The sequence below is a fragment of the Littorina saxatilis genome, linkage group LG3 (genome assembly GCF_037325665.1).
Source record: "Littorina saxatilis isolate snail1 linkage group LG3, US_GU_Lsax_2.0, whole genome shotgun sequence".
Lineage (NCBI taxonomy): Eukaryota > Metazoa > Mollusca > Gastropoda > Littorinimorpha > Littorinidae > Littorina > Littorina saxatilis.
The window spans coordinates 13366188-13381002 of NC_090247.1; the positions used below are offsets into that span (position 1 = coordinate 13366188).

The following is a 14815-nucleotide window of genomic DNA, read 5'->3' on the forward strand; positions in this document are numbered from 1 at the left end:
AGTTGGGTTGGCTCCGGCGCTGGCTAGAAACGGACTGCAGAAGTCTCCAAATGGTTTGGCAAAGAAGCTAGCCGGCCCCAAATTACAGACCTGCTAAAAGCCCTATAGCGTGATATGATGTGTCTCTTCTAAGGGGAACTTTAACTCGGACTTTTTTCTCATTCAACCCTCCTCCACCATTTTGGGGGTGGGGGTTGGAGGTCGGGGTGAGGTGACGTGATTGTAGCGGGGCGGGGATGAGTTTGCTGAAGTATAGGGAGTCAGAATCAGTCAAAATGTCTCAAAATGTTTATTCTGTCTGCTTTTCTGTCTCAGTGTCGTCCTTTCTTCTCCTCCTTTTGTAGACATTGCGTAACATTTCAACTTCCTGGTAAAAAAGAGTGCGTTGTTGAAAGAGACGTCCCTAAAATTCTGACGAACGAAGGGACGCCTTTCATGTGTCTTTTCAGCACACTGATAGAATGTACACGAACTTAGCGATCGTAATTTGTCGCTGCTCAGCTCAAGTCATCATTTTACGGCTGTTCGTCGCTTTAATAACACGAGAAAAAAAGCATCCAATTACACGATTTGTAGTTATCTTTCAGTGTTTTTTTTATGCGAAGAAGCAAACAATTGGATCGACAAGAGAGAGAGTTAAGTAAATTTTAAGGGGCTTATTGTCCGTCAGGTCTTAATTGCCTATATTGGACATGAATTGGTTTATACGATTCGAGTTTTACGCCCTCACGGCTTTTTGATGTTTGCGTGTTTAGGTGGTATCAGCCATCTGCACTTATGGTAGAATGACCAAGATCTTTAACGTGCCATTGTGGTGACACGGGGGTGGGAGATGGATACCGTCTCTGGGTCTGCACATAAAGTTGACCCGTGTCCGTCCCGGCCCGGATTCGAACCAGCGACCTCTCGATCACAAGTCCAGTGCTCTACCACCTGAGCTACCCGGGCCCCCAGAGAGAGTTATTCCTGTTGTGGTGTTTTTATGAATATCTAAAGGATGAAAAGGCATGAGTCTGAAATTGTCTCTGTAATGAATAGACTTTCGGTGTTCTTATAAGACTCAGGAGAAATGGGTTGGAATGGTTGTATACCCCCACCTCCACACTGCTCACCACCCCCCCCCATTAACACAAATAAAAGGAAGAAGAGAAAATACAAAAGGGTAGAAAAAAAGGAGCTATTTCCCGTTTCTGAATGCACTTCCTCCTTTTATTCTATGTTTTTCATTTGTTTTCTATAGTGTGGTGGTATGCTCTTGTCTTGTGTTAGTTTAAAAAATGAATAAAAGAACCGTGATGTTTAGAAATTGAAAGAGCAAGCTTTTGAAAGTTCTATTTTTGGTTAGAACCTTTCCGTCAGTTGTTTGAACTCTGAAGACAAGATATATTTATATATCTAATTTAGAGTACGCGTGTTTTAGCCTTTAATCGTGACAACCGCATCTTTACGGTTGAAATTTAGACCCAAAACTATTACAGGTGAATAGAATAATCAATCACTCATCGAAAATGTGTTTTGAAATTAGCGGAAATGATAAGTTCACGAAACAAAAGAAAGAAGGCCGTTTAACTCATAACAAATATCAACAGAAATACTCATTGTGCCATTCTCGATATTGTAAGAACATTGACGTATTGTCAATATTCGATGGCACTTTGCTCACAGAATCACGAGTAAAACACTATTTAAAGCATGCAAACCCCTTTCCAAGTTTTTAAGGAACTGGTAGTATCAGATTATGATAAAACACTCATTAAACAGCGTACGAGTTATGAAGAAAGTGTAAGTGCCTATTTTGTTTAACCAATGTTTTATAATAGTGCTTTGTCGGATTATTATACATACATGTATATTTTGTGGGGTTTTCTCCTTGTAATGTCTATTTACTTTATCGTGTATCCTTTGGGGTTAGCTTGCCTTGTCTTGCCCTTGTAAATGCTCATTTTTTTCCACATTTCCCCGCTGCGCCATTTAACTTTCAGAATCTCACCACAATCGAACCATCGTCTTTCACCAAAATGGCGGCGGTCTTGGGGGCCCAGGCATGCAGTCTCGTTCAGGCTAGCCGAGACAATTTGACGTCGCACGCTATTCGGTGCCCGCAAAGTGTCGGCTTATTAACTCTTGCTGGGCGTGAGTTCCGGGCCTTGATTAACCCTTGCTGGGTTAAAGTAGAAGCTTATTAACTTAGAGCACAGCCAAGCGACGTGATCGTCGCGGCTTTTTAGGATGTTCTAGCTTTAGTTTTTCTCTCTCAGACTTACGACGGACTGCTAGCACGCAATCTTAAAGCTAGCATGCTGCTGACGTTCAGAAATGAAGATTTAAATCCTATTGAATTTTTATTCTCCGCATTTTCTCTTTGTCTTTCTCTTTCTTGCTCTCTCTCTCTCCCCCCCCCCTTCTGTCTCTCTCGCTCTCTCTCTCTGTGTCTCTCTCCGCCCTCTCTCGCTCCCTTCGCAGTTGTTGATTCATTATTACGCCTGTTTACATTGCTTAAAATTTTAAAAAGTATAACTAAGTAATTTTTTGTGGTTTGTGTGGCTTTAAGTAATTGGATCACCGCAGTTTAGTTTTGATCTTGTTCAGATGCAACCCCTTTTTGTTCGTTTTTGTGGTGAATTTAAGACATTTTTATCCAATTTCTAGTTAACATTCAACTCAGCTCACATCAAATAACCAAAGGGAAGTAAGCGCTCTAAATGCCTATAAATGAACATAATATCAGCTCACATCAGAGTAACAGAAATTGTATGAATTTAATTTTTGTGAAAGCTGTACTAGAAATTATACCTTGTTGTGGAATTTTCTTTCTAAAAAGAAAACCCCAATACGTATGTGTTTTGAAAGTTTTAAATGATAGCTAGTTTGATCCATAGACAACTCTGGTGTTCGTTAGATCTGTGGCAAAGAAAACAAACTTATCTATTGTGCAAGACTTTTAGACCTTTGTGGTTTTTACACAAAGATATCGATTCATTTTTGCCTTAATTTGACATCACAGTATTCCCTCTCAGCCTTATCCCCTCCTCGAGAACGTGATTTTGCTGTTAAAAGATTTTTTAACGGCAAAAATAGTTTTCATTTATTCATTTGTTTTTTATTTTTTCAATCTTTTTTCTTTGTTGTTTGTCAAATTTGTGACAGCCCCCTCCTCCTTTTCTTCTTCTTATTCTTCTTAGTGGCTTCTTCTTCTTCTTCTTCTTCTCTTTTTGGCTTTTTACCCCCAAAGCAGCACAAACACAGTAATGGTTCATGATTACCGCTATTACTGTCCTGAGATTCATGCTCTTATTAGTGAGGGAAGAGGAAAAACGCCCAAATCACACCAATCACTGCCCCGCTGTTACCACGTCTACGACTCCTAAAAGGCTTTCGACATCTTGCCGCTGCGGGGCCGATGGGCGAAGTAGAGAAACCGGCAATTTTGGCAGGAATCAACCTCGAATGATGCAGAAAATTGCCGTCATTTTCGTGCTCCATTGATGTGGATTTTTGTTGTCATTTAGCCACCAGCATAGAGAAGGGGGCTAGGCAGGGATACGGACGCGGTGTCGCGGTGTTCAAAAAGTTGGAGACTTAGTTACCGGGGTGTGAAACGGAAGGGCAGGAACAGGAAATCATAGGGAGCTGGGAAGGTTCTGAGGGGATGGCACGTGCGCAAAACATGCGTGAAGTTTGGAATACAGAGTGTGGATGATGATTAGAATGCCTGAGTTGTCATTGCAGGTGTTTTTATTCGCCCATGGCTTTTGCCTTAGTTTTATCCCCGACTTAATATGTGAGATTATATCTAATACGAAATTCGGCTTTTAGGTTAGAAGCTTCTTTGGATGTTAACCTCACGACTTTAAGAAAGGAAAACAAAAACAAAACACGAAGAACATAAAAACAACAATTTTGCCCTCAATGATGTTGAAAGCATACAATTAGCTTTTCATCGAGACTAAATATACAGTAAATTTCATAACAGTTTTGCTGTAAACTGGGTTCCAACTTGAAACTTAACAAGACATTTTTGACGAATTCGATGTTGTTATGGCTCTTGCTGGCTTGTTTTTCTGTTTTGTCACTGTCAGATTTTCACTTAATGATATCAAACAAATGTCGTCTGCGTTTGAAGAAAAAATCCGCGTAGTTTTACGAATCAGCTTATGTGTTCTTATTTAAATTTCTTTATTTTTACTGCTGTGCTTTTATGTTGCACTATTCATTTTTTCATTCTTCTACCTCTCTCTTTCAAGATTTTTATTCGTTTTCATTTAACCGAATTTGCTTCATAATGTTTCTTTAAAAAAAAATCTTTTGCAAAAATGTGTGCAAATATGAAGAACATCTAACGGAATAAGATAAAAGTCAGCATACACCGGCCCTTTAATAAACTTAGCCTCCCTATCACTACAATTAACGAAACAAAACCAAATAAAATGAAAAAAGAAAAAGAAAAAAGAAACTAAACAAATGACATACAGAGCTATTCGAACACCTCATCTTTAAACAAAACCCCCGAACAACTTAGTTAACGCCGTACCGAGACCAAACCTTGTCAATTCTTCCCAGAACACAGCGCGGCTCTGGCCCTGGAGACAGCCAATCAAGATGGTTAGGCTCGATTTCCGCACTTTGGACGCTCTTTCCGGCTCCGCTTTTTTCCCGCCAAGCGGCCTATCAGCAAAAATGCCCACGTCTGCGCAAAGGGTTGGGTTGATGAAGCAGTAAATTCTCAATTAGCCGCCTGATTCTGGACAGGGAAACAAACGGAGGGCAGGAATTAGCCGTCTCTGATTCGGAGAATAAAATTCGACCCCCCCAACCTGATCTTCTTGTTTGTGGTCTTAATGAGACTAGAGAAGAGAGAGGGAACAGAGAGATGATCGCGTCTTGTTTCTGGTCTTAATGAGACTAGAGGAGAGAGAGGGAACAGAGAGATGATCGCGTCTTGTTTGTGGTCTTAATGAGACTAGAGGAGAGAGAGGGAACATAGAGATGATCGCGTCTTGTTTTTGGTCTTAATGAGGCTAGAGGAGAGAGAGGGAACAGAGATGATCGCGTCTTGTTTCTGGTCTTAATGAGACTAGAGGAGAGAGAGGGAACAGAGAGATGATCGCGTCTTGTTTCTGGTCTTAATGAGGCTAGAGGAGAGAGAGGGAACAGAGAGATGATCGCGTCTTGTCAGGAAAGCATCACCACCTCGAACAATAGTCTGGCGAGGTTGAAGAAGCAAGGAGAAAGGCTGCCAAAAAATGTGTGTGAGAGAGAGAGAGAGAGAGAGAGAGAGAGAGAGAGAGAGAGAGAGAGAGAGAGAGAGAGAGAGGGGGGAGAGAGAGAGGAAGAGAGACAGAGGAGACAGAGAGAGAGAGAGAGAGAGAAAGAGAGAGGAGACATAGAGAGACAGAGACAGAGACATAGAGAGATAGAGACAGAGACAGAGACGGAGAGACAGAGACAGAGAGGGGGGAGGGGGGAGAGAGAAGAAAAGTGCACGTCTTTTTTTTATTTTTTTAATACATTTTTTAAAGATTTTCTATTCAAGAGGGATCGAGGATTTAGGATTCCATGGCGATAGCGTTAAACTGATTCCCGGGGTCCAGCTTCGATCTCTGACTCCGTGCTTCTCATCGACGCGTTATTGAGTTAGCTTGCTGTTTATTAATGCTCGCCTAACAAACGCTGCCGGCATTCTTTGCACGCTTGACGCGATGCGGCCAATTACGGCAGCGATCTGCTTGGCTATTGGCCGCCGCTACAAGGCTGGAAGCGGCTTTAAATGACAACGACGATGACGTTCCGAGCTTGTCCACCAACGCGACTTTTGGTTTATGCGAGTTGTATTCACAATTTTGTTTTCTTTCTTTTTTTTCTACTTTTTTTTTCTCTTAGATTTAGTCGATTTTAAAGGAGGTTACTTCCCTTAGTTTCGGTAGGTTCGCAAAATGTGCCAAATGTGTGTTTTTTTTGTTTTTTTTAGAAATGAAAACACAAGTTTTAGGGTTGGCGGGAAAAAATAGGGTCGGTCGGGTTACCCGAAACCAACATATATTTTTATTTGGCCTAAAGGATAGATGGCAGTTCCTCTTATGTCTTATATCTATAAACCATGCCATTTGTTACACAAAAAGTTACGAGGGTGTTTGGTTTTCCTCAGTTTCGGTCCGGATGTCTATTCGGATAAAAAAAAATTCAAATTCAAAGGAGATCCAGATTTTCAACAGTATTTGAAATAACAATAGTAAAAGGACATGAACTTTTCAGAACCTTCTTCAATTTACAATGGAATATTTAAATGAAAATAATTTTGAAACACGGAGACTGCTGCGTGACCTGAGAAAGGAATAGCTATATCGGTCGAAGGGACAAAATAAAAAAACAAAGAGACTGCCAACGTTCCAAAATTCAGAATAAAAAAACAAGACAGGTAAGTTGTTGGAACGTTGTTATTGACAAATTTGCGTTACAGTCACCAATATGTCGACCCAACGATCTTTTAAGTGCACAGACAAACAATAAACAACAACAACTTATTTTCTGTGCACTTAGTAGACCGTTGGGTCGACATATTTGTGACTGTAACGTAAATTTGTCAATAACAACGTTCCAACAACTTACCTGTCTTGTTTTTGGTCGAAGGGACGTTAAAGTACAACCAACCAACCAACCAACCAACCAACCAACCAACCAACCAACCAACCAACCAACCAACCAACCATTCGTCAGTTTCGGAGCAAGGTTGTCATTTATAATACTCTGCATGAATCTCCTTCATGCTAGTTGCTGTTGAGAATATTTTTTCCTCCCTCTTGGGTTGACCCTAACGGACCTCCAGCAGATCTGACAGGTCGCGGGGTCAGACGCCCTAAACTTGTTTGGAATTTCATTTCTGCCATTTTGCTTATCCGCTGAACGAAAGTTTGGCTAGTTTTCGTCTGTTAACGGTTGGGGCCAGTTATTGCGGGGGATTTGTATTCTTTTCGCACGCATCTGGTAATCAGTCTCATTCTATTAGTTCGTTTTTGTGTGAGCTTAAACGGGGGTGGGGAAGAATTGTGTATAACAAGAGAACGGACTTCTTGACTTGTTTGATTGACACTAATAGGTATTCATGATGCGACGTTTGCACTGAATGCAAATATACATTTCATTTGTGACAATTCTTAACGAGAGCTGCAGCACCGCAGCGTTCCAACAACAAATGTATTCGGTCTGCAATCAAGCTGGGTATAAACAAGCAAGTGACAATGAAAGCATGGCTGATGATGCTGTTAAGCAAGTCGTTTGCTTGTCACGGCTGAGTCGAGCAGTGCTCAACTGGGGTTTGGAGTCTGGCGCGAGTCGTTCGCGAGTCTGGCGAGAGTCACTGGGGCTGTTCACATGGCAGACTTTTCACCGATTCGGCCTCAACGACTCAGGAGCGATTTTCAAACGACTAAAGTTGGTCACAAGTTGGTTGCAAGTCTGCCATGTGAACAGCACTTAAAACTAGCTATCAGGTTTAAAAGATAAAAAAGATTTTTAACCTTATTTTTCCAGCCCTGCATTACTGATGTTATAACTATGGAATTCACGGAAAAGCAAACGATGTTAGTTTCAATTTGACAACTTCACAACTAAAAAATGTCTCAGTATTCTCATAACACTCACTTTCCACGCTAAGGCTAAGAAAAAAATCAAATGATTTTTCTTTTTAGTTTAAATTTGATAACTGTAGACGGAAGAAGTTTCTCACTATTTCTGGGCTTAAAGAAATCAAATAAGTTTAGTTTTGAGCGGACAGCTTTTAGACACAGACATTTCTTTTCCCATGTCTGTTATTACGCAACTTTACATGTCCGTGAGAAAAAAAGTCAGATGAGTTTAGCTCCAAGTAGACATCCCTCGAAACGAAAAGTTTCTCACTCTCCGCACAAGGCAATGTTCCTGATGCTAAGTAAGGCCTAAAAAAAAAAATAAAAATAAAAAAATAGAGAAGAAAAAGATTGACTTGAACCCAAAACGTGCGGTTACAGCCAAAATTGTTGGCCTTTCCCCCTGACTTTCATTCTGTATGCCGTAGCCAGTAATGACATCATTCCCAGCGCTGACGCTTCACTTTTGCAACGCGTTAATTCGTTTTCGGCCGAAATTAGGCGATACGGGCCCCAAAGAAGCCGTCCCGAGAGACCTCCCCAGTCACACACCCACCCCCTCCTCCCTTCTCTCCCCCGCCCGACCCCCCTGATCGCAGCGGTTGCCTTTCTGATGGCTCTAACGTCAAACTCTTCTCTGATCCCCCCCCGACCCTCTCGCTGACTCCAATTGTAAAGGCGAGTGTGATTGATTGCGTTTCGCCAACTCGATTTTCGGCGCCGGATCCGACTTTTTAACACTTTCACTTCCTCTTGATTGCTATGAGCCAAAAGCGCCCTGTGCTGCGCGCGCATACACACACACACACACACACAGAGAAAAGCTCTTTGCGCATGCGTGTTTGAGCTCTTCGGGGGGGGGGGGGGGGGGGGGGGGGGGACTGAGACGAAGTTCACGTGCAAGAGTTGAAGAGCGAAGGGGGGGGGGGGGGGGGGGGAGGAGGAGGGGGTGTTGTGTTTTCTGTAGCAACAATCGATGAAGCTCTGTGATCAGTAGTGGCGATGATGGTATAGTTGCAAGAAAGGCCATAGCGCTAGAGTTGCACCCGCTTGCTCCTTATAGCACCAGCGTAAATAGCGCAGATAGATCGATGAAGATTTGTCACAGAAGAAGCGTGGTTGGTGCAGGAGAGGGCGGGGCCGAAGAATGACAAGTGGGAGGGGCTTGTTCTTTGCACAGAGACAGCCTCTTGTAGAAAGTTCTTTGGAGTCGGAGAAAAGAGACATTTTTGCACTGATTAACTGCAGGATGTTTAAATGTCCCCGCAGGACAAGTGAATCCCACTGGCTTTTCTCCGCTGACAGAAAATATCGGCAATGACTTGAGGACTTGGTGTTTTTTGTGCTGCGTTACGTATCTTGTATTGTGCTTGTCAGACCAATAGTAAGTTGCTTTTGTTTTAGATGACAATAGATTAAGAATGAGTATATTTTCACTGTTATCTTGTTCTAATGAGTACATTTTCACTGTTATCTTGTTCTAATGAGTACATTTTCACTGTTATCTTGTTCTAATGAGTACATTTTCACTGTTATCTTGTTCTAATGAGTACATTTTCACTGTTATCTTGTTCTAATGAGTACATTTTCACCGTTATCTTGTTCTAATGAGTACATTTTCACTGTTATCTTGTTCTTCTCACCTGCAGTCTCGTGTTCCTATTTTGACGATATATTTGTTATCCGAATGAAGAGATTTATATCTCTAGTTTTTAGCTGATTGAGATTGTTTTAACGAAATCCATCCTTCCACCGAACTGTATGGAACATCATCTAACCGTTGTCAAGGTACCACAGTTATATATGTCGTTTTTTTAACACCTCGAAATAACGTCCTTGCCATTTAGACACCTCCTGTGTTTGTTGTTTGCCTTGAATGTTTAAATAAGGACGTTTTTGTTGAGAGAGCTATTATGTCAGTTATTTTCAGCTTGCATTACAGTATTCTGTTTTGTGTGTTGTGATGTTCACAATCTAGTGTGCATATTTTTTGACAAAGACGTTTCGGGACCTTATTGCACTACCGACCTTTGCAACTAATTCAATGTAATGACAACCGGTAATTTTTTCTATTTTTTTTTGTTTTTTTGTTTTTTCAGAGAAATATGTTTTGGTACTGCAATGACTCAAAATACTGACATATATTATCTTTGCCGTTGTTGCAAATCCGCTGTCTTCGGTGTAATATCTATTTTTTTCATCTGGGGAGATTTTGTCGCCGTTCTATACTCTGATTTATTTTTAATAGAAATAACATGGTTAACATTTTCTTGAAGATCAAGCATTCATTGTTTTGTTAAAAGTGAGCACTTGTTCTGACATTTGACAGCTAAGAGATGATAACAACGAGAACACGAACACGAACAGTAACAAGAACACTTTTGTATTGTTACATTATACTTGTAGAATTCCCTATTGAAGCTCAACAGACAAGCTTTTAGTAACATTCTCCGACAGGGCTTGTTCCTTTTTCTTTCTGTCTTTTTTCCTTCATTCCTTATGTTTATTCCTTTCTTGTTTTTAAAAAAAAATTGTTAGTTTCATGAGATAATTCGTTACCTACTTATTTTTCTTCTTCTGCGTTGATGGGCTGCACCTCCCACGTACACTCGTTATTTGGACGAGTGAGTTTGTACATGTATGGCCATTTTCCACTTCTATTTAGGCAGCCAGAATCCGTTTACGTAGACTGTTTTGAACTGATGATTTGTTATTAACTGATATACTCATTTGTCGGACGAGTGGGTTTTTACGTGTATGGCCATTTTCCCTTCTTTTCAGCCAACCGTACTTCATTTTCGGCGGATATTTTAACAAATGATTTGTTATTAACTGAACATTATATTCATTTCCCCATTTTATTTTCAGATCCACAACGCAGCAATGAATCTACGAGGGTTCTCAGAAGGCAGCGGCCAGTCGAGACCCAGCAGTTTCTTCATCGAAGACATCCTCTTCGCTAAGCCAAAACCTCTCCCAGTTACCCGGGACCCTGTGGGTACCAGCCCCACCCTCACCTCCCTCGTCCGTCCACCCGGCTTCCCGGATTACGGGTACGCGTGTCTAGGAGGACCGGCTTTCTACCCCCACCCCTTGCTGGCCCATGCCGCGGCTGCTTCCTCCTTCTTCCCGAAGCAGGGTGAACATCCCGCCTTCTTTATACCAACTTCAGGTAAGTTGTGTGTTTGTTGAGGGGGTTGGGTATGATTGGGTGGTATGTGGGAGGATGTGTGTGTGTGTGTGTGTGTGTGTGTGTGTGTGTGTGAGTGTGTGTGTGTGTGTGTTTGTGTTTGTGTGTGTGTGTGTGTGTGTGTGTGTGTTTGTGTTTGAGGGATTTTATTAAGAACAATGAAGGTGTGGGTTTATCTACCTGTAATTTTTTTGTTATAAGGCCAAAAAAAAATAATAGGTGTGGTTACGGTAACATATCCAAAAAAATAGGGTAGGAAGGTAGGCAATCACTTTTTTTTGTTTAAACTTTTTTTTCTAATGTGTACAAATTAAACCTATTTGACAGGGAAATAAGTGTGCGACTCGGGCGCTTTCGCTTTCATTGCGTTTTCTGCACTCGTTTACTTGGTTTTTTGGGGTATTTTTTTGACAAATGTAATAAAAAGTTATAGGGTCGGCACCAAAAAATAGGGTAGGTCGGGTTACCGTAACCACACCTATTTTTTTTTAGGCCTAAGGGAGATAAAGCTTCTTCAGTAATGTTAACAAGAACATATCGATCAAAACAATTTCTCGGTTTAACACTGGGCCAAATGTTTTTTTGTTTTTTTTTAAACCACACACCCCAAAAACAGGAATGTCTTAGACATTGACAAGAACGTACCTGCGAAAACTAACATGGCTTCAGTTGTAACTGCCATTATGAGAACGTAAAAGACATTAAACTACTATCGCTGTAACTGATAACTCATTAGGCCAACAAAAAATATATGTTGGTTTTGGGTAACCCGACCGACCCTATTTATTCCCGCCGACCCTAACACTTTTTTTTATTTCTAAAAAAACACCCCAACTTTTGGCACATTTTGCGAACCCTACCGAGACTAAAGGAAGTAACCTCCTTTAAAGAAAAAGCAAAAAGGAAGCCGACCTACCGATCCTATCGTTTTTGGTCACGTTACCCTAAACCAACATATATTTTTTATTTGACCTTACAATAGAACTTTTACCGTGGAATTTGTACATGTATAAATATATATCTCAGGTGTAAACCTTATTCTCATTTTGTTACCTTTTCAACAGGTTTACCCTTGTACCATCGCTGCAATTGCTAATTGATTACAATACTGAATAGAAATTATACCATGGAAACCTTATGCTTACTTCGTTAACTTTCCAACAGGTCTACCCCTGAACTCCTTGTTCCAACACGACAGTCCCGGCAAGCACTGCAGACGGCGAAAAGCTCGCACCGTCTTTAGCGACCAGCAGTTGACCGGCTTAGAGAAACGCTTCGAGGCACAACGCTACCTCTCCACCCCGGAAAGAATGGACCTAGCTTCACAACTCAACTTGTCCGAGACTCAGGTGGGTGGTACCATTGTGGACAAAAGGGGGTGAGGATTTTAGGGAGAGAGAGAGAGAGAGAGAGAGAGAGAGAGAGAGAGAGAGAGAGAGAGAGAGAGAGAGAGAGAGAGAGAGAGAGAGAGAGAGAGATACTGTTTTACTCCTTATTTTGTGCTTATTTTCATTCATTTTTCTTGTTCGTGCTTCTGCATCTTGTTCTTGTGCTTGTTGTTGTTGTTCCTCTTCTGTTTCTTGTTGTTCTTGTTCTCACTATTCTTTGTTGTTGTTGTTGTTGTGCAAAACAGCTTACCTGCGTTAACTTACTGACCACATTTTGTTCAAATATAATTTTAGAAAAACCCTGAAAACTGAGAATGCCTCGTGTTGTTGTGTCAACTTACAGCACTCCCGTCAGATTACGCTTCATGTTTCGACATTCTGCCCTTGTAGGTCAAAACGTGGTTCCAGAACAGAAGAATGAAGCAGAAGAAGATCAACCGGAAGTCACAGGACGACACCGGCGGAAGTTCGGAGACAAGGTCGGAGGGCAAAGGTCAAGGTCAGGAGAGTGACTGGGAAGACGACTGTGAGGACAGAGACAGGGAGTCACGTGACATGACGTCACCTGACCGCTATGACGCGGACATGGAGAGGGAGGACGAAGAGTACGCAGTGTCGGACACTGAAGAGATTAATGTGGTGGATACCGACACAGACTCTGCCGCTGTCGGCGCTGCGACCAAAGGATCTTGACTGTCGAAGTGAAGTGTGATCAAACTTTTACATGTGTCATATGGAAACGGTGTGTATAAGTCCAGCAATTTAAGCTGAAGGGGTTAACAGTGTCAAGGATTCTTGAATTGGTCCTACTGAAACGACGCTGGTAGAAGTAAACGTGGTCCTAGACGCCGTGAAGCAGCTCGTAGAATGAACTACAAACAACTTCGTACAAATTGTGATCTTCCAGATCAACGACAGTTGAATTGTACCAAAGCGATCTGTATATTTCTGACTGGACACATTTCTTGCACCATATACGCCCTTGGGGTCTACCGGTGTAGTCAGCAGATACCTAACCTTACGACTGTTTAAATTTAACTTGAGATTTTGTAACACTCAACGAACTTTGAATCCAATATCTCGACAAGGAAGCCTAGTTCGACAAAACCGTGGCTACGCTGACATAATCTTCTGAGATGAGAGGTCCAATGAGGTTCATTCTCTCCGTGTCACGAGGTTTCGGCGTTACATTTGTGATACAAGCGAACAATTCATGGTAACATTGAGCCGGACTTAGACTCAAGGATCTCAACTAGGAGGTGTTCGCCTGATGCCAGGGAGTCGAACGCGTTGCTAATGGGCAGAATATACCTGAGCAGTTTCAGCAGCACAGACGACGCACTCCCTATTATTTATGCCGCGATAGGGATTATGACGAGTACTTGGCCTGTTTTCCTTTCATGCAACGTGTAGGGGTCTGGGATAATCTGCAGTGCGTCGTCGGTCCTGCTGAAGTTACATATGTGAGCGGAGCCCCTAAGAGAAGGATTATCTTGAAAGTTAGAGTTTCGTTCTTACACACCGCGTACTGCTAGGGTATTAGGTATTTGGTAATATATTTATTAAATTGTCATGGAGGACGGGAGAAATTACAATAATAACAAGAAATTCCTCCGAGGTAGGAAAAACACCCCCGTTGGTCAAAGGGAAATAACCATTCTCACTGCACCCATTCTCACTGCAACCAACTGAGAAGGTTATTTCCCTTTGACCATGAATATGTTTCTCTATAAGTCCTTGTAGAATCTTAATCCACCAATAACTCCCTAACCGTGTGTTTGACTGGTCCCAATTTTTGTAAGGACCGTCTCAGAAATGTATAGAACCTGTTCACCAAGTTTGGTGACGATCGGTCCGTTCATTCTTGAGATCTATATGCGAACACAAACACACAAACACACAAACAAACAAACAAACACATCGACCGAAACCTATACACACCCCTATACCGGGGGTGTAATTACGAGGTGCAATGAATGATGTTAGAACCAATTTTCTATGAGCGTTACCGTGACTGGTGTTCTGTTTATCATTGCGAACTGTTTCTATTTTCTGTCGTTTTACTGTTGCTGTTTGCGGGTTCAGTTTGTCTTTATTGGTTGGTTTTACTTCTTGATGTTTCTCAATACAAGCTATTTTTCCAGAAGTTAGACCCGGAAGGCGACCATGTAAACACTGCTTAAACCATCACGCATTGCCCTTCACTGGCCAATAAGACAAGTTAATCCATAGTTTGATTTGGAAAATACAGTCTGCACAAGGCTCCTCGCGGACGCCCGCCCTAGAGTGTCCCGGGACCCCCTATTTTAATGTTTAGAGGGTCCAAGGACCCCTACATGGAGTTTAAGAGGGTCACAAGGGTCCATGTTACCCCAACCCCCCTGTATTCATGTAACGCATTGTTATCGCGAATAGTGTGATAATTATGAAGTGTCTTTTTTCAATAGAATATTCGAAGAGGACACTTCAACTATAACTTGTTAAATAGAACACACACACACACACACACACACACACACACACACACACACACACACACACACACACACACACACACACACACACACACACACACACACACACACACACACACACTTTTCCATATCGTTCCGGCG

At 41.8% G+C, this 14815-nt stretch overlaps 1 protein-coding gene across 1 annotated transcript; it reads left to right on the plus strand.

Annotated features, from left to right (window-relative positions):
* Positions 1 to 10505: 10505 nt before the first annotated feature.
* Positions 10506 to 12893, plus strand: LOC138961103 (brain-specific homeobox protein homolog). Its single transcript, XM_070332701.1, has 3 exons — positions 10506 to 10794; positions 11977 to 12161; positions 12591 to 12893. The coding sequence occupies exons 1-3, from the start codon at positions 10506 to 10508 to the stop codon at positions 12891 to 12893; spliced, it is 777 nt and encodes a 258-aa protein (XP_070188802.1).
* Positions 12894 to 14815: the final 1922 nt, after the last annotated feature.

Bases quoted from the DNA above. Each gene is read 5' to 3' on its own strand.
- LOC138961103 (XM_070332701.1), top strand. From the start codon at position 10,506: ATGAATCTACGAGGGTTCTCAGAAGGCAGCGGCCAGTCGAGACCCAGC. The intron at 10,795-11,976 runs GTAAGTTGTGTG...ACTTTCCAACAG, and splicing joins CTTCTTTATACCAACTTCAG to GTCTACCCCTGAACTCCTTG. The intron at 12,162-12,590 runs GTGGGTGGTACC...CTGCCCTTGTAG, and splicing joins TCAACTTGTCCGAGACTCAG to GTCAAAACGTGGTTCCAGAA.